We start from the raw sequence: 21,657 nt of genomic DNA on the forward strand, positions 1-21,657 counted from the left end.
TTTGCATTAGACTTGGCCAGAAGCCGAGCTAAGATCTGGGACTTGGATTAAATACTGCATTGTCTGAGTCACCTTGCTTTTCAAATACCGTTAGTTTGGTCGTCCGTTAAAATTGTCAAATAATTTGTCTTCCAAATGGGCTGTTCTTCTGCATTTCATTCAGAAGCTGGAGTGTGAGATGGCTGTGCCAGCTAATAAGCTGTTGTGTCTTGGCTTCAAACCAGCTCTTCTTCTCTCTGCTCTGTGAGGCTGGGTCAAGACTCCCCAGACTCTTGCTTTGCCTTGTCAGCTGCTTCCCATTAGGCTCTGCCAATAGAGAGCCCTGGAGAGGGGGAGAGGGCAGGGGAGAGTCCGCTCCTTCCATTTTGCTGCAGAAGGAGCACTTCTCTCCACTGGTGACAGCAGCGGGGAGTTCCCAAGCCCCTTCCACAATCCAGAGCCGCCTCATGGGGTCCTGACAGTGCCATCTCCTCAAGGTACAGTGCCATCTCCTCAGTGGGCTGAGATCCAGTGCCCCAGGCCTTTCCTTAAGTGTCTAGGTTCTCTAAGCCCTGGCGACGGGAGCTGCTTTCTGATACTACTACTGTCTCTGAGTTTCCTCAGGGTCTCCTGTTTAATCAATTCCCTATAAACCTGGTTCTCAAACTTGAGCTTGCATCAGAATCACCTAAACAGCCTTTAAAAACACAGATGGTCAGGCCTAACGCCCAGAGTTTCAGATTCGGTAGGTCTAGAGTGGGGCCTGAGAATTTGCTTTTCTGTCAAGTTCCCAGGTTGATGTAATGCTGTTGGTCTGGGGACCCCACCTTAAGAACCACTGCTGAATGCTTAATCCCTGTTAAAATAGCATGTGTTCTGTTTTCTAGCTGACCCGACTGCTTCAATGCCCCTCACTAAAATAGCACACGGTCCAGTTTGGTTTGGTATGTTGGATGGGGGAAATAATGGCAAAACCCACTTGTATCTTGGACCTTCCCGTGCAATTGGATCTCTGTCTTGGTGTGGGGACAGAGCCAGGAGTGCAGTTTCCAGACTCTCGGCCTCATGAGGAAAGGTGCTGGCTCAGGTAGTAAATGGCCATCAAGTATGATTGGATGGCCATCAGCTGTGGCTAGTTGGCCATCAGCTGTAACCTGTGAGCCATTGGCCACTAATATAACTGCCGTGGCTATGCTAGCAGAAAATGGGGGCTAGCAAGAAGATGGTGGTTGAGCCTGAGAGCGGAGCAGTAAGGGTTGTGAACAGTGTGGCTCCTGATTCCTGTGTCTCCGACCCAGCCGCCAGCGAGAATATATGACTCCCGCAGAATATATGACCCCGCAGGCCGCCCCGCATGACACTTGGTCTGTCTATCCACACCTGGTACCTGAGCTCTTGCTCTGCTGCCCTGATTGCAAAGCCCTTGGCCTTCCTTTACGACATTCCATCCATCTCTCTCTGACTCACGTCCCACCACCTCTGTGGGCCTGCTCTGCTGGTAATTGTAAACCATTTGAATTCTGATTTCTCTAACCTCTACTGTACTAAGTGACCAAGTTAATGTCTCCTTCTGGGCTTGCTTTTTCCAGTCCACAATACATATTGAATTGTTCACTGTGTGCCGAGCCTCATGCTGCATGCTGTGGCTAGAGGTGCAGAAATGAGAAAGACTTGGACTCTGCCCTCATAGCGTAATCACTGTTGCACAATTGAAAATGGTATTATTTGTTTGTGAAAGATCTGGAAAAAATATTAGCAGAACCCCCACTAGAGAGACAACTGCTTTGGATGGATGAGTCATTTGGTGGGCAAGATTTGCATGGGTTAAGGCCTGAAGGAGTGTGGTAGGCAATAACAGCTACGGGCTTGCGTGCCTTCTATGAAGAGCGAGCCGCTTGGTTTCATAGAGAAGGAGCTATGCAAGTGAGTAGATGGGGTTGAGTTATACTTCGGGAAGGGAGTGGTATCAAGGACAAGAAGGGGCCTGGAGCCTGGTGACAGTCAAAGGGCAACTTCAAAGGAGAATAGAACATAGGAGAACGGGGATTTTCAATTCACTGTTGGCTGGTGTGAGTTGTAATCTCTCATGTCTCCATGAAATCTTTAATAAAACTCCTTGCTTCCTGGGAATATGACACAGTACTGAGTCTTTCTGCAAGTTTAGAGTGGGATAAAATCAAAAATATTATGTAGAGCAATGGCTACATATGAGTGATATACATAGTTTTTTTATTTTCTCATCTTTTGCCTCCTTGTAAATATATCCTAAGCAGCCTATGACCCTAATTGGATTTTATATCCTTTTCCATCAGCTCTGGTTATGAGTAGCACATGTTTGTGGATGAACTAATTTCTGGGTTTAGAATTTATCCTTGCCCAGATACACCTACCATTAGGCTGCACAAAGTACCTACGGGCCTGAATATGGCAACTCATAAGGGTGATGGAACACTGGCCCTTTGCTTTTTTTGGTGGTTTTTATTTACTTATTTTTTATTTACTTATTTTACATATATATATATATATATATATATATATATAGAGAGAGAGAGAGAGAGAGAGAGAGAATATATATATATATAGAGAGAGAGATAATCCTACATATATAATACTATATATGCATATATATAATCCTACATATATAATCATATACATATATAATCCTACATATATATGTATATTCCAATTAGGTCGATGTTTATAAAATCTTATACACTGCTTTTCTTCACTTAACTTTTTGATACAAGCATTAATCCTTTTGATTATATCCTCTTCAAAAATATAATTGAATGCCAGCATCATAGTCATTCACATAAACTACCACACATGTTGATTGAATTCCCTCCTGTTGGATAACTATATTTTCCGTCACTTTTTGCTATCATTTATAGTGCTACTGAGCATTTCTACATACACACTGTACTTCTGTATTTGGGTAGAACCTGTGTTTGGACACCCTGGAACATCCGTTTGGGGTAGATTCTGTCCTCACCTGAAATGAAGCTCAGCAGATACAGTCCTAGGGGACCGTGCAGAGTTTCGAAGGGCTTGCCGAAAGCATTGTACATGAAGAAAGCTGTCCCCACCATGGTCAGGACAACAAGGATTATGGAGAAGAGAATGACGTTGACGTGGATACTCACTGGGATCGCTTTCAGCAAATTTGGGAAAACTGAAGACAAAACAAACATTAAAAGACATTTAATTAACCGTCGTCTGCAAGAGTAAATTTAAGAAACAAATCCCTCTTTTTTTTAACTTCAAAAATTACTAAAATCCCTCTGACGAGCACATTCTCACTTACTAATTTACAAGGGATTGATAAAATGATTTAGACAAGAGACTATTTTATAGTGAAAACCAGCGAAGGGGAGATTTGAGGGAATTTTTTTTTCTGCCTTTGGTCATATATAATTACTTAAATAAACAAGTGCTGGCTTTATAACCAAAAACTATACATATGTATGACCAAACTTTTAATGACCTTTCTCAGTCATCATCTTTATATATATATATATATATATATATATATATATATATATATATATATATATAAAAAATCTGGGAAGGTTCAAATATCAGTAGGTTTTTATATTTCCTTTGCTACAAAAAAGAAAAACAAAAACTATTTCTAGCCCACACCGATGTAAAGAATGGGATATCTGCAGTCAATTTCAATATTTTGGTGTAGCACAAGCTGTGGGAAAATAATTTCTGGTGGTACAAGACATATTTTCCATTTGGAAAACACGCCAAATCTATTTCTAGATTTTGTGTTCAGGATAAGTTTTCTTGTTTGCAGAGGAAATAAAATGCTTTATAAATGTAGGATTTCTCTTATCTGGTGAGGCATCACCACGCTGAACAGCAGCAAATCTGGCAAAACCAATCCGGGGAAGCTTAGTCCAGTCCATTTTAGGTCCCCAAACACTTATCATGTGGTTAATTTATTTATTGAGCACCTACTATGTGTCAGGCATTGTTCTAGGTGCTGGAAATAGAGCCATAAAACAAGATAGACATGGCCCCTGTTGTCTCATGGGGCTTATAACCTAATGGGAGTAGATAGCCAATAACAAATAAACAAACAAATCAATGTTTATTTATATTTATTTATAGAGTATATTTATTTATAGAGTTTATTGCCCAAGATGGCCACCATCAATTCCTCCCCTCCTTTCTTTTACACACATGTCACTTCCCCTTTAAGAGGTAGAATTTATTCCTCGGTCCTCCTGAACCTGGGATGGCCTATGATTGTTTGACCACCTGAATATGGCAGCAGAGGACACCGTGCCAGTTTCAGGCCTAGGCTATAAGGGGACCAGCAGTTTCCACTTCATCACTTTTGGAGGCTTGAGCTGCCATGCAGGAATTCCAGGCTCTCTGTTGGAGAAAGAGGCCACCTGGAGGAACAACTGACTGGGAGGGAAGAGTGTTGGATGTCTGGCCCAGCCAAGTCCCCACAAGATGTTAATCCCAGCTGCTATTTAACTGCCACAGCAGGAGAGGCTCAATCAAGAAGCGTCCAGTTGAACTAATCCAATTTGTCTTAAGCCCCTGAGCCGTGGGGGATTATTATGCAGTGATAACAATAAGACATTTTCAGATGATGATACGTCTGTGGAGAAATAAAGTAGGGTAATGAGATTGGGAGTGGATGGGGGTGGTCAGGAAATTGACACCTGAGCTGACAGCTGAATGTTGAGAAGGAAGTGGCTGTGTAAGGATCTGGGGAAGAGCAGGCCTGGGGAGGAGTGAGCGGTGGGTGAGCCAGGTGAATGAGGGGAGGTGGAAGTGAGATTGCTGTGCTGGGGGAAGGTGATCATCCCGCTAGATTCTGGGCTATTGACCCAGGTAAGGAGTCTGTTTTTAATTCTAAATTCATCTGGAAGCCACTGGGGGGTTTTAAGTAAGAGAGTGACACAATCTCTCTGATGTCAAAATATCACTCTAGCCACTGAGCAGTGAGTCTAAGGGGAAAAGGGGAGCCCGGGGTCGTCGGTGGGGGCAGCTATATACAGTGCAAGAGATGGCCTGGCCTAAGGGGGTAGCGTAGATGTGGGAAGAAGTTGTCAAATTTGGAATATATTTTGGAGATAGAAGACAGGACTTGTTGAAAGAAAGGAATCAGGCTAACTCTTGAATTTTGGGCCTGAGCAACAGAATAAACGGTGATACTATTATCCGAGATAGAAGCAGAAAGAGCAGGTCTGGGCATGGGAGGGAGAGGTGGTACAAGAGTCCAGTTTTAGATATTTTAGGTTGGAGTTGCATTTAAGGCCTCCAAGTAGAGATGTCAAATAGCACTTATGTGTCTGGAGGTCCAGGGAGAAGGCAGGTATGTGTAGTGATGAGGGACAAGGGTTGAGACAAGAAGGTGCCTAGGGTATAAAACTAAGGAGACAGTCACTCTCCAGGGCCAACCCTGCACTTGCAGAGCCTAGGAGTGAATGTCTCCTTAAATTTTATGTCCTAGCTGCCTCTGTGGCCTCACCCTAGTCCTGGCCCTGGAACTTAAAGCCATGGAATGGATATCACCTATGGACGAGCTGTAGTTAGAGGAGAGAAGGGCCAGGAAGGAGCCCTGGGTCTCCCCTATGTTTTCCCACACAGAAGAGAGAAGAAGTCGGCCGAGGAGATGAGAAAGAGAGCTTGTGAGTTAGGAGCAAATCCATGAGAGGGACGGTCGGGAAGCCCAGGAAAGACAACGGTGCAAGGAGGAGAAAGTGGTCAGCTGTGCAAATGCATGTCCTATAGCGACTGTGTGTCAGGAAGAGACCAGGTGAGGGAGTCGCACTGGGTCAGAACAAGCCCTTCACTGCGGCTAGGTGGAACTAATTACATATGTCCGTACATAACATGTGCTGAGCGCTATCGGACAGGGAGCACTCTCTTCATGAATACAGATAAGGGCGTTTGTATCTGGCTGGTGTTCACTCGGGGTTCTCACTCAGGAGTCACGGGCAGGTCATTGGAATGTGAGGGTTAATTGCACCATATTTCCTTTATCTTCTCACCATAGGAGAAATGCACATTGTAAATCTATGAGATACCATTTTGCACAAATTATATTTATAAAGATCAAAACATTTAGCAATGTCCAAGGAGCTGAAGTGTATGGAAATGGGGACCTTTGTGCATTTTTCTTGGGAGTATAACTTGGTACACCTTCTTTAGACGCAGTTGGGCAATACCGATAAAGCATTAAAATACGCATATGCTTTAGTTCTGCAATTTTATTTCCAGGAGTTCATCCTATGAATATTTCTGCATGTTAATCCAATAAAATATTGCAAGCATATTCATTGTAGTATCTGTTTGTTTTTCATAAAAGCAAAAGGTGAGAAATAACTTACATGTCTATCAATATGGCGTCCATACAATGGAATAAAAGTCAATGTTACAAATAATGAAAATAATCTATAAGAATAGGTATGGAATTATCCTCGAAGTATGAATTTAGATGGAAAAAATCAAACAAATAAAGGGAAATATGTATCATTCTATCATTTAGGAGCAAGCCAAAAGGAGAATGTGTATAATAATAAACAGTTATTTAAATACTTATCTGATTTAATTCTCTCAAAACCCCCATAAAATATGACTATTATCAGTCCCACGTACCAGAGGGAAAAACGGGGGCTCAGGGGTGATATTTGGGGGGAAAAAATTTACTGCTCTGCGAGCATTATCTACTTAATGAATATATTAATACTTTTTAAAAAAATTCTAAAAATTGAAGACATAAAACATTCCTATGACTATTCTAGATTAAAAGAGACTTGAGACATATTAACCAAATGCAATGTACGGATATTGAATGAACAATTTATAAGAGATATTTTTGAGATAACCAGGGAAAATTGAACATGGACTGGGCATTAGATGACATTACATAAATATTATTTTGTTGCTAATGTTAAGGGTATTGTGGTTGTATTTTTAAAAGTCCTTATCAATTAGAAATTATATGGTTGAAGAGAAAGAGAGGGAGAGGGAGAGGGAGAGGGAGAGGGAGAGGGAGAGGGAGAGGGAGAGGGAGAGGGAGAGGGAGAGGGAGAGGGAGAGGGAGAGGGAGAGGGAGAGGGAGAGGGAGAGGAAAGGGAGAGGGAGAGGGAGGGAGAGGGAGGGAGGGAGGGAGAGAGAGAGTCTGGGAGGGAGAGAGAATAAGAAAAGTCTTCAGCTCTTGTACTACAATCAACTGCCCTCTGGAGCTTCCAACTCCTGAGACAACTCCATCAATCTAACCCGCTGTTCTTGCACTCGATCAACTGTTGATGTGGCTTGTACCAGCAGTTACAATAAAACCCCATACCTGCTTCCTTCTATCTCCCCACCTGTAAAAGAGGTAGAACCTCTTCATCTCCAATAGGGTAGTTAGGTGAAGCCTATTTGAAAATTGAGGGTTGTTACCATATTGAAAAAAATGCAGAAAGAAGTTACACTGATTTGCCTCCTCGAAAGAAAAGCCAGAAACTAAAATTGTCATGTGGAGCATTTTAATTCTTATGAAGTCTCTTAAAATTCCCACTTTTGTGAGAAAGTTATCCAGCTGGGCACTGATTCCTATGGGTTACACTTACATTCTATCCAGTTTCTTTTTGGATGAAAATTCCCTGAGTCTGTAATGACCATCCAGAACTCTGATAACAGCCCTCCATTCTCTGACCTACATTAACATGACTTTCCCTTGGCTGAAACTGGGAGCAAACTATTTGAGGAAATATTGGAAGGTGTCACCTTAATGGTGTTGGATAGTATACAGCTGGGAGGTAGTGTTGTTTGGCCTTTCTTTTCTTTTAGGTTTAGGATTACAACACAGAAAAATGATGTGAACGTTTTATTCTGTGAAGCGGTTGTCATTAATTTAGGAAGTCACTTCGGGCCTCCAGAAATTACTTGATTAGCTGTTGACAAGTGAAATGGAGTTAGTTCTTAGAACGGGCAGCTCATGCCACATTCATAGCAGAGGACTGGGCTGTGCGTTCAGAATTAACTCTCCCTCTCTTTCATTCTCTTATCACTGATTTCTTCCACTTTGTGTATGAGTCAGTGTGTCTAGGTCTCTCCTTCTTAAACCATCCCAATCCCTTGATTTCCTTTTTTTCTCTCTATTATTTCATAATCAAACTTCTTCAAAGAGCAATATGCAAGTCATAATAAGAAGAATAAAAATAACAGCCAGTAATCATGCAGGATTTTCTGTGTTCCAGGTACTTGGCTCAAATCAACACATTAAATTCTTACAGCAACATAAGGAAGGTACGATTTTATCCTCAATGCATAGATTTTTTTCAAAGGTAAGGCACAGGGAAGTTAAGTAACTTGCCTAAAGTCACATAATAGCTTTGCTGCCTTTGATTTTACTTGTTCCCCTTTTCAAGATTAAAGTAAAATTAACACAGTAAAATTTCTTCCTCTGCAGTGTATAGTTCTGTGAGTTTTGACAAACTAGTACAGCTGTGTAACCATCACCACAATCAAGATATAAAAGAATTCCTCCTTTCCCAAAGCTTCCCATTTCCCCTTCCTTGTCAACCCATAGCCCACCCTCAGCTCCTGTATGTGTGACTTCACAAGGAACTGTCAAGTTTTCCAAAGTGGCTAGAACACATCACCCTCCCACCAGCAATGTATGAGTCCCAAGTGTTCCACATTCTTGCTGGCACTTTGGCAGTTTTTAAAACATTGTTACCGTTTAATAGATGTGTACATTATTTCATTATAGTTTTTGTTTGCATTTGCCAAATGACTAATTTCATTGAGCATCTTTTTTGTGAGGTTTTTTGGTTTCCATATATCTTTTTTAGTGAAGGCCCTGGTCATATCTTTTGTGCATTTTTTTTGTTGGATTGTATTACTATTATTATTGAGTTTTGAGAAGTCTATAAGCATGTTTGGCCCTTTATCAGATAAGCAATTCACAAACATTTTGTCGAAGGCTGTGGCTTGTCTTTTCATTCTCTTATCAGTGTCTTTTGAAGTATGCTTTCTATTTGTATGAATTCCAGTGTATCAATTTTTCTCTTTTATGTATCATTTTTTGGATGTCAAATATAAGAAATCTTTGCCTAATGTAAGGCCACCATTTTGCTTATGTATTTTTCTAGAAGTTTTTTTTGTTTTAGGTTTATTTTTAAGGCTAGGATTTGAGTAAAGGTTGTATAGGGCCAACGTTAGGGTTTGGCGTGTTTTTTTTTCACATATGGATATCCAAAGCTGAACATGGACTTAACGTAAGACTCAGCAATAGCATTTCTAGATGTTTGCCTAAAAGAATGAAAAACATATGTCTACGCAAAACTCTGCATGCAAATGTTTGAAGTGGCTTTATTCATGCTCACCAAAACGGGAAACCACCTAAATAATCATCAATTAGTGAAAAGATAGATATGCTGTGGCCCATCCGTGTGGTACAATACTACTGAGTACTAAAAGGAACAGATTACTGGCACACCCAGTAACGTGGATAACTCCGAAATACACCATATAAAGTGAAAGAAACTGGACTCAAAAAGCTGCATATTGTGGTTCTATGTATTTCACATTCTGAAAAAAGCAAAATGATAAGGACAGAAAACAGATCAGTGGTTGCCCAGGTTTGGGTATGGGGAAGGAAACTGACCACAGAGGGATACAAGGAAAATTAGAAGGTGACAGAAATGTCCTATATCTTGATTGTGGTGGTATTACATGCTTCTATGTGTTAGTCAAAATTCATAGACCCGTACACCTCAAAAGGGTAAATTTCACTATACATAAGATTTTCCTAGAAGCACTCTCAAGCAGATACCTCAATAAACCAGACTGCAAACAAAAAAGAGCAGGAGGAACAAATTCTGGAATGAGTGGGGTCTCCCAGATGGGAGAGAGAGCTCAGCAAAGGGACCCCTTGGCATGGGGGAGGCAGATCTTGGGAAAAGAAAAGGAGCGTGAGACCGAGAGTCAAGCACCCCAGATTCGAATCCACCGTGCAACTTTGAGCAGGTGAACGGGTCTGTTGCCCTCCCTGCATAAGGAGGGTGTTCCATGGGGCTGCCTGGGAAAGGGCCAGGCATTTGAAATTAGACAGAAGAGGCTCCCAAGCCAGATTATTTTCTAACTCTGCGATCTCCCTTAAACCTTGATTTCCTTACCTGAAAAATAAGATTAATTCTACCTTTCTCTCAGATTTGTGAGGATGCAGTGGCCTCCGCATAGGAAGTACTAGCACGTGGTAAGTGCCTGGCTGAGGTTGGCTGGTAGAGGTGTGTGTGGCCCATCTACGGCCCATTCCCCCGTCCCTTCTCACCTCCTCAGAGACACTACTGAGGAACTCTGTCTTCTCTCTGCCACATGGTCAGTTTCCCCCGCTGTCCTGGATCCGTCCCATAAGCACACAAACATGCTGTCATTTTCTCATCTTAAAAAAAAAAATCTCAGAAAAGTTCTCCAGCTGTTGCTCTCGAACCCACTGCGCCGTATAACATTTCCCAAGGCACCAGAGAGCTTCCAGCTGCTCAACCCAGAGGCCAGTTCTTCGTCCTCATCCTTTGTGGTCCACACGCGACACAGCAGCTCGCTCCCTCCTCCTGGCAGCACTGTCTTCCCTGGGTTCAGACACCAGACTCTCGGTTTTGCTGCCATGTCACCAGCTGGTCTGTTGATGTACTTTGTCGGTTCATCGTCATCTGAGCCTTCTCAGTTCTGACGTTTGTTCTCTTCTCGCTTGTCTCTTGCTCCCTTGGCGCTCTACCCAGTGTCATGCCTTCTCCTAGAAGCGCTCTGAAACAGGTATGCCCAGCCCAGACTTCTCCCTGAATCCAACACTTGTATGTCTTCTAATTACCTGTTACATATCTTGACTGGGATATTGAATAGGCGTCTCAATGTGTCCCAAACTGAACTTATATTCTTCCCTTCCTTACACTTGCTTCCTTCAGCCCTCTTCATCTCGGTTGCTGGAAGGTCTATTCTTCGTTGGCATCATCCTTGATTCTTCTCTTTCTCTCACATTTCACGTTCAACCCATCAGAAACCCCTGTTGGCACTACCCTCAGAAGCTGGTCATTTCTCTGCATCTGCGCTGTTCCACCCTGGTCTAAGCCGCCATCAGGTCTCACCTGGATGACTGCAAGGGCTTCCTAACTGGTCTCCCTGCTTCCACGCCTCCTTCCTACAATCTACTGTCAACCCAGCAGCCAGAGGGATCTTTAAAAAATGAATGTGTTTATATCACTCCCCTGCTCAAACCCATCCAGTAGACTCTAATCTCACAGAGCATAAGTCAAATCATTGCAATGGCCAACAAGGCCACATATGGTTGAACTCCTTGCCAGACCCCTGACTTCATCTGCTACCCATTTCCTTACTTAGTGTGCTCCAGCCACCGGTCTCCTTACAGTATTTAAGAAATGCCAGGAATACTCCTACCTCTGGGCCTTTGCACTTACTATTCCCCAGACATCCTTCTGGCTTGCTCTGTGACCTCCGCATCTTTATTTAAGTGCCACTTTCTCAGGGAAGCCTTCTTTAACCACCTTATCTAAAGTTGCAGCCTCCTGTCCAGTCACTTCCCCACTCCCGAACCCCTTTCCTTCTTTCATTTTTCTACACAGCCATTACCACCATTGACAAATTCTATATTTTTACTTATGTGTTTATTATTTATTTTCCCCATGACATGAGGACCTCTGTGTAGATTTGTTTCATTCACTGCTTTGTTCCTAGCACATAGAGGTGCCTGGAACAGTGTACATGAGTATTTCTCAACTTTTGTGTTCATTGTTGCTCCTCACCACAGAAGTCTTTGTAGACATTTTTCCTAACTACTCTCCCCCCACCATGAAATTTTAATGCCACAAGTATATTGTATATTGGTTTCTGTATTGTGTTTATCTCTGTGCTTTCTACACGTATACACTTTTTAAAGAGTAAGGGTTTGGTTTTTTTTTTTCTCCTCCAAGAACCAATTTTTATCCCTTTGGGGGATTCTTGCTGTTGTTGAGAATGCATGACATAGCTGTTGGACACACATATGTTGGGTGGATATGTGTTGCTTCGAGTAGGATGCAGGAATGGAGTCTGAGGTGGTTAGCAGGTCTGAGGTTTCTTGGGGGAAGACACTGGCTCAGACTGAAAGGAGTTAACACCATATTGGCAAGGAAGGAAGGGAGAAAAAGAGCCGACAGACCAGTTAGCAACACACGGCCAGAGGGGAAGTGTGGGGGAGGAGCGTGGTGGTGGCAGTGTTAAATGTGAAGGCAATTTCTGGTTAAGAACCAGAATTTGTCCACTGAGTCAGGCAGTCCTGTTGACCTTGATTTAAGCTGTTTCTGGGGGCTGGTGGTAACAGAAGCTGGATTGAAAGAGTTTTTGGAGAGAATCCGGGGCAATGGAGATAAAATAAAGTAGTCATCAGAGGGGGTGACAGAATCCAGCATGATTTTGGAGTTTTTTAAAGAAGTTAAAAGACCTCGTTGGCAACTGGAATGGAATTCCAAATCTCTTCATTAAAAGAAAAACTTTAATTCAACATACTTGGGTGATTGTCAGCATGTTACATGGAAACTGACTGGTGTTTAGCAACAGGTTTATAATGTTTGGGATTTGGTAGAAGAATTCATCTAAAACTTGACCGTGCCAAACTCTTTTGTTAGCAGGGCCAGAGGACTGGAAGGAAGATAGACTTGCTTCTCACCATGTTTCTGTTAGTTTGTCCAAAGGTGCAACTGTTTATGAAGGAACTTTTTTTTAAAATAAACAACATTATGACAGTGAAATGGAAATTAAGATAAAAATTTCACCCACAATCCTACCAACATAAATAGCAAGATTTTCCTTTATTTTTGTCCCTGTCAACCATTTGTCCATCTTAATATTTCTTTCCTATATTCTGTGATCATAATACAGTTTTGAGGTCACATTCTGTTCTTTTTACTTGGAATATGAGCATTTTCCATGCCGTACATGTTGTCTTCAAAACTATCATTGAAATAATTACATGGATTTTTCCATTAAACTGGTATGCTGCTGTCCATTGAGTTGCCTTCCATTGTTTCATGATGATAGCTGATGCTTTCATGAACCGCTTCAAGCACATACCTTTTTCTTTCTTATTATGAAGGTGAATGACGAATGAGAATAACCTTTTTGGATGAATTCCCAGGAAGGGAATTACTTGAGTCAGAGTACTTTCTAAAAGAAGGCCATATGTATATGTATAGATACAAGGTAATCTAATGAATATGAGTTATGGTTTGTAACATCCATATTAAACTCCAATGTTTCAACCCTAGTTCAAAGCTCAATTCCTCCTCCCTATAGTCTGGAAAGCAGGGATTTCTGACAAGATATCTAGTCAGAAACAGAACTGGAAGAAACTAGTGATTGGTTTTACTTTCCTACTAGCAGAATAGAAGACACCAGAGTCATAGGTGGGAGAGGGGGAAAAAGGAAACCTGCATTGCATAACTCGCTCAGCGTGCAGAGAAAGGCTGTCATGCTCTCATTACTATAGTCTGCTATACTATGACACCAAGCAGAGTAAGTCATAAGTTAATGACTTGGAGTGAAAACGCAGTCCCCCGGACGCTCTCTGCAGGAAATTTATCCTTCCGCCATCATTTGCTGGGGGGCTCTATTCCTTGTACTGTGTCCCCTGCCTCTGCACCCCCACTCTCCTGGTTGCATGGTGACTGCTTGAGCCTCTGATCTGTGGTCCCCCCCATTCTACAAAGCCTTTACCACTCTTTTTATCTTCTATCCCTTTTCAGATATGCCAAACCTCCCCCACTCATTTTTTAAATTTATTTTTATTTTTTATTAGTTTCAGGTGCACAGAACAATGTAATAGTTAGACATTTATCATTTATATCCCTCACACAGTGACAGCCCCCTTCCCCTCATCCACTACCCCTCTGACATCGCACACAGCCATTACATTTCCACTGTCTCTATTCCTAATGCTGCACTCTGCTTCTTGTGACTATATATACATACATACATACATGTATACATACATATATGTATATATGTATGTATACATGTATGTATGTATGTATATATATGCATATATATACATACATATATATATAATAAAATTATAGTTGACATTCATTATTGTTCAGCTTCAGCTTCAGGTGTACAGTGCCGTGAGCAGGCATCTACGTCATCCCTGAGGTGGTCTCCCTAATGAGACAAGTGTCCATCGGATACCCTACAAAATCTTTACAATATTATTGATTACATTCCCCAAATTGACTTTCCTTTCCCCGTGGCCATCTTGCGGTTACTGACTGTGCTTTCTAATCCCTTCACCTTCCGCCTTATCCCCAAGCCCCACTATTAAGCACCTTTCACACCCCCGCCTCCATTTGCCTTAGTCTTACGTGTGTACCTGGCTTGCGAAAGGATCAGAAAGGTGTAGTGAATTGAACTCCTCCATTTCACAGAAAACAGGAGCTATCGGGGGAATTCTCTCAGCTTTTCAGTCTCCCATTGCCACCCACCTACACCTTCTCTTTGGTCCATGCCCAACGTTCCCTCCATTTTTAGTGAAAAAAATGTTTTCTCTTGTCCAAGGCTTGGACTTCTCCACGTGCTCTCAGACCCACCCTTTCCCATCTTTGCAGGGTCCTTTGTAGATCCATTTCCTACCTTTCCGAGCTGTCTTCATCCTTTTCTTCCCTATTGTTCTAGCATAGAATTATGCTCAATATCTTCCCATTGTAAACACACACACACACCTCACACACAACAAAGACACACACACACCACAAACACAGACACACACACCACACACACACCACACACACAGCACACTACACACACACACCACACACACACACCACACACACACCACACACATACCACACACACACCACACACACACACCGCACACACACACCACACACTCACACACACACTCCCTTTACCTGGCCTTAGGTTTCCTCTAGCTACTGCCTGACCTCAGTCTTTCTCTGAGTCCTCCCCTGCCATCCTCCTCAGCTCCTACAAGCACCCCCCACCCCCTCCCCACCAGTCCATCAAGACTGCCTTAGTAAAGGTCCCTTGTGGCCTTCTGGTGTAAAATTCAAAGGACTGTTTTCATTGTCTATCGTTTGACATCTCTGTGGTGTTTGGGATAATTGGCTATTACTTCCCTGTTGAAGCATTCTCCTCCTGTGGATTCCCCCAGCTGTGCTCTTCCAGGTCCCTGGTCCTCCGTCTCAGTGTCCTTGGCAAGCCCCTCCTCCTCTCCACATACAGAGCGGTGTTTCCTAGAACTCATCTTGTCCACTTTCCCATTCGATTCCCCTCCCTGGACAACCTCATCTTCAGTTACAGCTCCAACTACCACCTCTAATGTGCTGATGCCTCTTTTCTAGCTCGACCCCAGGTCCCGCTCACGAGCTCTAGACCTGCCTAACTAATGGGCATCTCTCATTGCTGGCCCGTACGTGGAACCTCATTCAACATAACCAAGAATAATTTCATCTTCCCTCTAAACTTCCTCCTTTTTTTATTTCTTATCTTGATGAACTATGAGAGCTATCTTGTCCAGCAGAAATCTGGGATTTATCCTGTCATTTTCTGTTCATTTTTGTGTCTGACTATTTGGGAAAGATTTCCCCTCCTTTTCATCCCTCTGACAATACTTTGGTTTGGGACCCAAACCAAATATTGGAGGAACCTCCCGACTGGTCTCCCCACCTCTCTCTGGATCTTCTTTCAATCCATCTGCTGTCCTGTCCCATACTGCTTAACATCCTTAAAGGGCTTCCCATTGCCTACAGGATAAAATCTACTGCTTCAGTCCAGCGAGCGAAATCTCCCATGTTCTGGCCACTGCCTTCCTCTCCAGCCCTATTTCTCCTCCTTTTTTCTCTCACAGTCTCTGTCCTCTGGCCACAGTGGCCTCTTCATACCTTTGCTCACGCTGTTCCTTTGCTCAGAATGGCTTCTTCAATGCCCTCTAGTGAACTTATCCTTAAGAACTCTTCTCCAATTTCCTTGTGCCTGGCCCTGAGAGAGTAACTCTTCTTCTTGGAGCTTTCTGAACAAACACAATACTTGTGATAGTAATGAGTGCGATTCAACCACCTCCACTTCGCGTTTTTCCTCATCTTGGCTCATGGTCTTGCATGTCTTGGCCCCTCTGAAGTGAGGCATGGCTAGGTAATAGGCCTTGGCCAATAAAATATGAGTGGAAGTGGCATATGTCAGTTCTGGGTCTCTTGGGAGAATTTAGTTACCAGTGTGAAAGTTTCCACAACCCTTTCTCTCTGTTACAACAGCTGGCAATCTGCCAAATGGTAGCTTCATCCTGGACTAGCTGATCTCTGAAGAAAATGTGCCGTGAGCAAAAAATAATTCTTTGTTGATTTCAATTTGTGACATTTGGACTGTTTATTAAAGCATAACCTACCCCATTCTGACCAATGTGCCTGTATAGCTTTTACAAGCGGTTGGTTATTTAGGAACACTTCTGCTAGAGACAAACTCATAGATACACAGAACAAACGGATGGTTTCCAGAAGGGAGGGGCATTAAGGGGCTGAGTGAAAAGGGAAAGGATTCAGAAGTACAAATTGGTCGTTTAAAAATAGTCACAAAGATGGAATGTACAGCAGAGAGAATATGGTCAATAATTTTGTAATAACTACATATGGTGTCAAATGGGTACTAGACTTATCAGGGGGATAGCTTTGTAAGTTATATACTCCTAAATGTCTAACCACTAGGCTGTACAGCCAAAACTAATATGGTATTGAATGTCTTCTGTCACTGAAAATAACTAAATAGAATTATAAATAAATAAATATAAAAGTTTATTCTCTAATTGAGTAATAAATTAGGAACAGTTTTGGAAACTAGTAAGTGACATATATGTATGGACAAAATAATCTAGTGCCCTGAAAGAAATAAAAAAGAAAAGAAAATCACTTTTGTTAGATTCTGAGTTGTTTGTGAACAAGTACCCTATCTCATTCCCTTTATAGTCTCAGAGTCTAGAAAATGCTTAGGCATGTAATAAGCACCCTGTAGTCTTTTTGTTGTTGGGGGGGGGCATATATACTCTTTAACTTATGAAGAATTTGTGTCTTGCATGCAAAGTCATGATGTTTTCAATAGATCATTGGAGGATAATAAGAGTAACATTTAAAAAACTATTTGTTTTTACTAATTGCTAAGTATGTTCCTTTATTGCTTGCCATTAATCCATGTTTTATTTGATACCTCTAAATGTATGGCTTTCATTTCGGTTGCCTTAGAATTTATTTTATTTCTATCTGCTGGGTTCTTCTGTTACATTTTACCCTGAAACTTTGTTCTCCTTTTATATATTACTGATTTCACTTTAACAGTCATATCTTTTATCTTACAATTCTTACAATAGGAATTAGTAAGGCCAATCGAAACCTATAATTAACCAAGAGTATTAGGCAGTTGCATCATACACCACCAAAGCAAGAAGATCGGAGGAACTTGTGGGAAGGGAGACAAATAGCCAGGCATTAACTGAAAAGTAACATTGAGCTTGGAAAAAGCATAACTTTTGAAGGTAGGAGAGTTTGGAATTAATCTGGTTTTGCGACTTACTATACACGTAGGTCTCTGTATGCCTTGGTGCCCTTATCTGTAAATGTGGATTGTAATAGAAATAAATCATAGAGCTTTTGAGAGATACAAGTGAGATCACTTATGTGGAAGCTCTTTGTAAATTTTAATTCCCTAAATATTTTTTTTTTACAATGATGAGAATGGCAGGAGAGTTGTATTCCCGTTGAGAAGAGTGGGAGGTATAAGAACACAGTGCAGGGAGAATGTCTGTGTTTTCAAGTCTCAGGACCCATCATGGAGGGTGGGTGGTAGTTATTTGGCCTACAGGTGGTCAGAGAACATATCTGTACATTGGAACCAAAAATACCCCCATGGGAGTCCTTAGATTACTTGGAATTCAGGAGAACTTTCTGTCTTGTAGCTTAGATTTTTTTTTTCCTGAGTAGGTGGCTGACTATTGCTGTAAATAATACAGGAACTTTGGATTTGTAGTTAATTACTTATTTGATATCTGTCACAGACCTTCCTCAGGATCTGATTTATTGTTCCCATTCTTGTTTCTATTCCCCTTGTGCAGTTCCTTGGACATTCTTTGGTTTGTCTCAAATGACGTTTGGGCTGACGGCACACCTCTAAGAGGACCCCTGTTTGGGCTGACGGCACATCTCTACCGTGTTTCGCCGAAAATAAGACCTCCCCCGAAAATAAGCCCCAGTTAGGATCGTCAGACAGACAGATGCATTTACTACATTATGACGATGTTCCAGAAGAAGATGACATGACTATTTGAATAAATGTAGATTGTTGTACATGAAAAAGGAAGACATCCCCTAAAAATATGTCCTAATGCGTCTTTTGGAGCAAAAATTAATATAAGATCTGGTCTTACTTTGGGGGAAATACGGTATAAGACCTCATCTTATTTTCGGGGAAACACAGTAGTCTCTTTGGAAGGAGCAGAGCCCTTCCACAGGCAACAGGCAGATGGAGGGCAAAATGTCAGCTGTACTTCTGATAAAACAGCTGGAGAACATGGCTGACCTCATCCACCAGGTTCTGCTGGATTAGGCAGCCTCGACCACCCAGTCAAGACAGGGCTGGACAGCTGAGGGCTTCCCACCCAGGGCAAAGCTGGCTCCTTCATCCTAACCAGGGGGAGAGCAGGCTCCTGTCACTGGTGGGCAGATGTGGAAAGAGGGGAAGCCTTGGGGGCTGGAAGCCAAGTATGTTCAATTTCTTACTGCAAACTCATCAATTAGAGCACTTATTCCCTGTGGGGCCAGGTGGGTATGGATAAAATGCGTGACCCTTCATAGAAGAGCAAAAGGAATGAAAGCCAAGGATCCCAGCTTGAGTCTGACCAGAAAACTTCCTAACTGTGTGGAAATAGTGCTAAATCCTGCTTCTCCCCCCACCCTTCCCTCACCTTCCTTCTGTGGCTCCCCACCATCCCTAACATTAAGGGTTTCTGACTCTTGACCTCACCTGATTTAACCTGTCATGGACACCATCCACCTCAGTAGTTCCCAACTTTGGCTGCACCTTAGAATCACCTGGGGAGCTTCCAAACCTTCCCAGTGCTCAGGCCCTGCCTGCAGAGAGCCTGATTCCCTTGGTCTAGGATGGAGCCTTGACATCTGTAGTTTGAAAGACTCCCTGGGTAATTCTAAAGCACAGCCAGGGTTACGGACCACTGGTCTAATGGTTCGGGTCTCATCAACCCTTTTCACCTTCATCTGGCCAGATGTAAAATGCAGGTGATACCATCTGTGAAGCTCTCAGAATGATGGCAGCCTCTGAGAATGATGTGGGCCTCTGAGAATGATGTCGGCAATGGAGCAGCAACTGCTTCCTAGATTAAAGCCGTAATGGTAGCTTCAGAGGTCCTGTTTTCCTTCTCAGCTGGTCCTTCTTCACATAAAAGCCAGGTAAAAAAAAGAAGTTGTATTTGGCCCCTTGGTGCTGGGCTATTCATTTTCTTGAAAGGGAATAAGAGGGAAGATTTCTTTCTTTTTACAGAAATGCTCTTGATCTGACTTTCCCCTCAGCCCATCTGCAGCCAGTCATTATGAAAATCCAGTAAAAGAAATTCCCTGACATAAGCTCAATGCATTCATGTCCTTTAATATCACCATAATCTCACACCCAGGTACTGAGCCAGGCTTCTAATGGCTGTGTGGTCAGGGAGAATGAAATCCATGACCCCAGCACTTAAAACGAGGAGACTTGATGCTATGATAGAACCATTTAAAATACAATTTCCTCACTACCTCACCTGAATTTCTCTCAGCTGAAGTGTTTCTACCTGACTCAAGCCGACTCGAAGGCAGCCCCATCAATGAGTCTTAATCACCCACAGTGGCGTAGGGATGACAGCTGCTTTGGCACATATGTGTCTTTGATAACAGAACCCATTTAACTGCTCCTAATCCACAGGGTATGATTATGTCGGGGTAATAACTCCCGAGAATGGCTTTGCCACAGTTATAACATGCTGGGAGTGAGCGAAATATGAATCCTGCATAAATTAGTCTGCCAGGTACAGTTTGCTATTAGTCAGTTCTATCATACCTATAATAAAACTGCATCATACCACAACCATGTTTAGCCGCATGACTAGGTGAACGGCAAATTTGTCATTGTTTAATGTGAATGAGTTTTGTTGCTAAAAATGTTCCTTTAATTTTATGAAATCCCTGATAGAGTTGAGAGATAAAAATCAGCTTTTGTTTTTCTTTTTTTTTTTTTAATCAGATTTTAATTTATGCTCTAATTCTCCACTGGCTCTTAATGCAATTTTTTGGAAAATTTCGACAGTGAATCAAATGCTATATTATATACCTGCTTTTCTTTTTGACCCTGTCTCTGTGTTGAAACTGTTCATGTCACCCCAGGAAAGAGCCTGCCATTTTGGTAATTGCTGTGGTGAAATAATTGTTGTAGTCAAAGTAACTAACTTTGAAGATTGTACCATGAAAATTTTCATTGACAGTGATCTTTAGTCAGCTAACCACATAAACAATCAAATATCTCTGTCTTTAACATAGTCAACATCATGGTAATAATATAATTAAGAAACCAAAAGATTAGCCGTAAGCATGTGACCTGCTCAACCTAGATTATTAAATAGGCTTGGCTTTACTATTTTCACTGAAATTGTGAACACAAGAAACAATGAATGACATCAAGTCTTAAGGCCAAATAGTATCACATAGACATATGAAAACTAGCTCTTGTGAAGTACCAATATCATTTTTTAAATAGATGGTGAAACTGAAGGCTGCCCTTACATTTTTTGTCATCTCTTTATATCCCTTTTGCATATTGTAAGGAGACAGAAAGTGGCAGAGGAATGAGCATGACCTATAATATGCATCTGAATTTCAATCCCAGGTCTGCTCCTACTAGCTCTATGACTTTGGGAAATTTTTGTGATCTCTCTGAGTTTCCAATTTCTATATTTGTTCAACAGGAGTAGTGTCCTAACACCTTTGTGGAAGGGTTGGAGATAATATATGCAAAATGCCTGGCACTTATAAGGCACACAATAACTGGACAGGTGAAATAAATATTTTTTTCTTCCAGGTTGTCTGAACATCCCTGGGGAAGATGAGTTACTCTCTGATATTAGAAGAGAAAACAGAGCAGTAAATTATGAGAACAATTTTGGAGTCATTTTCAAAAAGTTAAAGCTCACATACCAGGGGTTAATTCCAGAAGTTCCACTTAGCTGCCATGCAGCTTCAGAAGCAGTTCTGTCAGCCTCTGTTTCCTCTCTCCGGTAAGCCCAGGTCAATTACTTTACTGGTTGTTAGGGTGAAGGGTAATTTCACCATCCCAACACTCTGCCTTTGGATTGGTGAATTCAACCATTTACATGTAGAGTGATTATTGATACATAAGGACGGGCTGCTGCCAGGTTAATCATTCGCCTTCTGAATGTTTTGACGTGGAGGATAATTTGACAAGGAAGGAAGGTGTGTGTGTGTGTGTGTGTGTGTGTGTGTGTGTGTGTCTGCATGTGTCTGCATGTGCGCACATGCACATACATGTGCAAAATTATAATTCTCAAGGCTGATTCTGTGGAATATTTTTTTCTGGTGAGGATATTAGAGGCATTTGTTAGGAAGG

At 42.0% G+C, this 21,657-nt stretch overlaps 1 protein-coding gene and 1 long non-coding RNA gene across 5 annotated transcripts in view; one reads left to right on the plus strand and one right to left on the minus strand.

The window, feature by feature from the left end:
- CLRN1 (clarin 1) overlaps positions 1 to 21,657 on the minus strand; it is a gene marked incomplete at both ends in the record, with an annotated part of 36,807 nt that overhangs the window by 9,474 nt on the left and 5,676 nt on the right. For 2 of the 3 annotated variants that reach the window (XM_081064536.1, XM_081064535.1), the window contains one exon: positions 2,972 to 3,151. The exons of the other annotated variant lie outside the window; for it this stretch is intronic. In XM_081064536.1, the coding sequence (XP_080920662.1) occupies positions 2,972 to 3,151 (180 nt within the window). The remainder of the gene's footprint in view (positions 1 to 2,971; positions 3,152 to 21,657) is intronic. 3 annotated transcript variants of the gene reach the window in all.
- The window catches only part of LOC308504283, a 124,377-nt gene continuing 103,096 nt past the window's right edge, over positions 377 to 21,657 (plus strand). For both annotated transcript variants that reach the window (XR_013994339.1, XR_013994340.1), the window contains exon 1: positions 377 to 476. This is a non-coding gene — a long non-coding RNA (uncharacterized lncRNA). The remainder of the gene's footprint in view (positions 477 to 21,657) is intronic.

The sequence above is a fragment of the Rhinolophus hipposideros genome (genome assembly GCF_964194185.1).
Source record: "Rhinolophus hipposideros genome assembly, chromosome: 2".
In the NCBI taxonomy this organism is placed as follows: Eukaryota; Metazoa; Chordata; class Mammalia; order Chiroptera; family Rhinolophidae; genus Rhinolophus; species Rhinolophus hipposideros.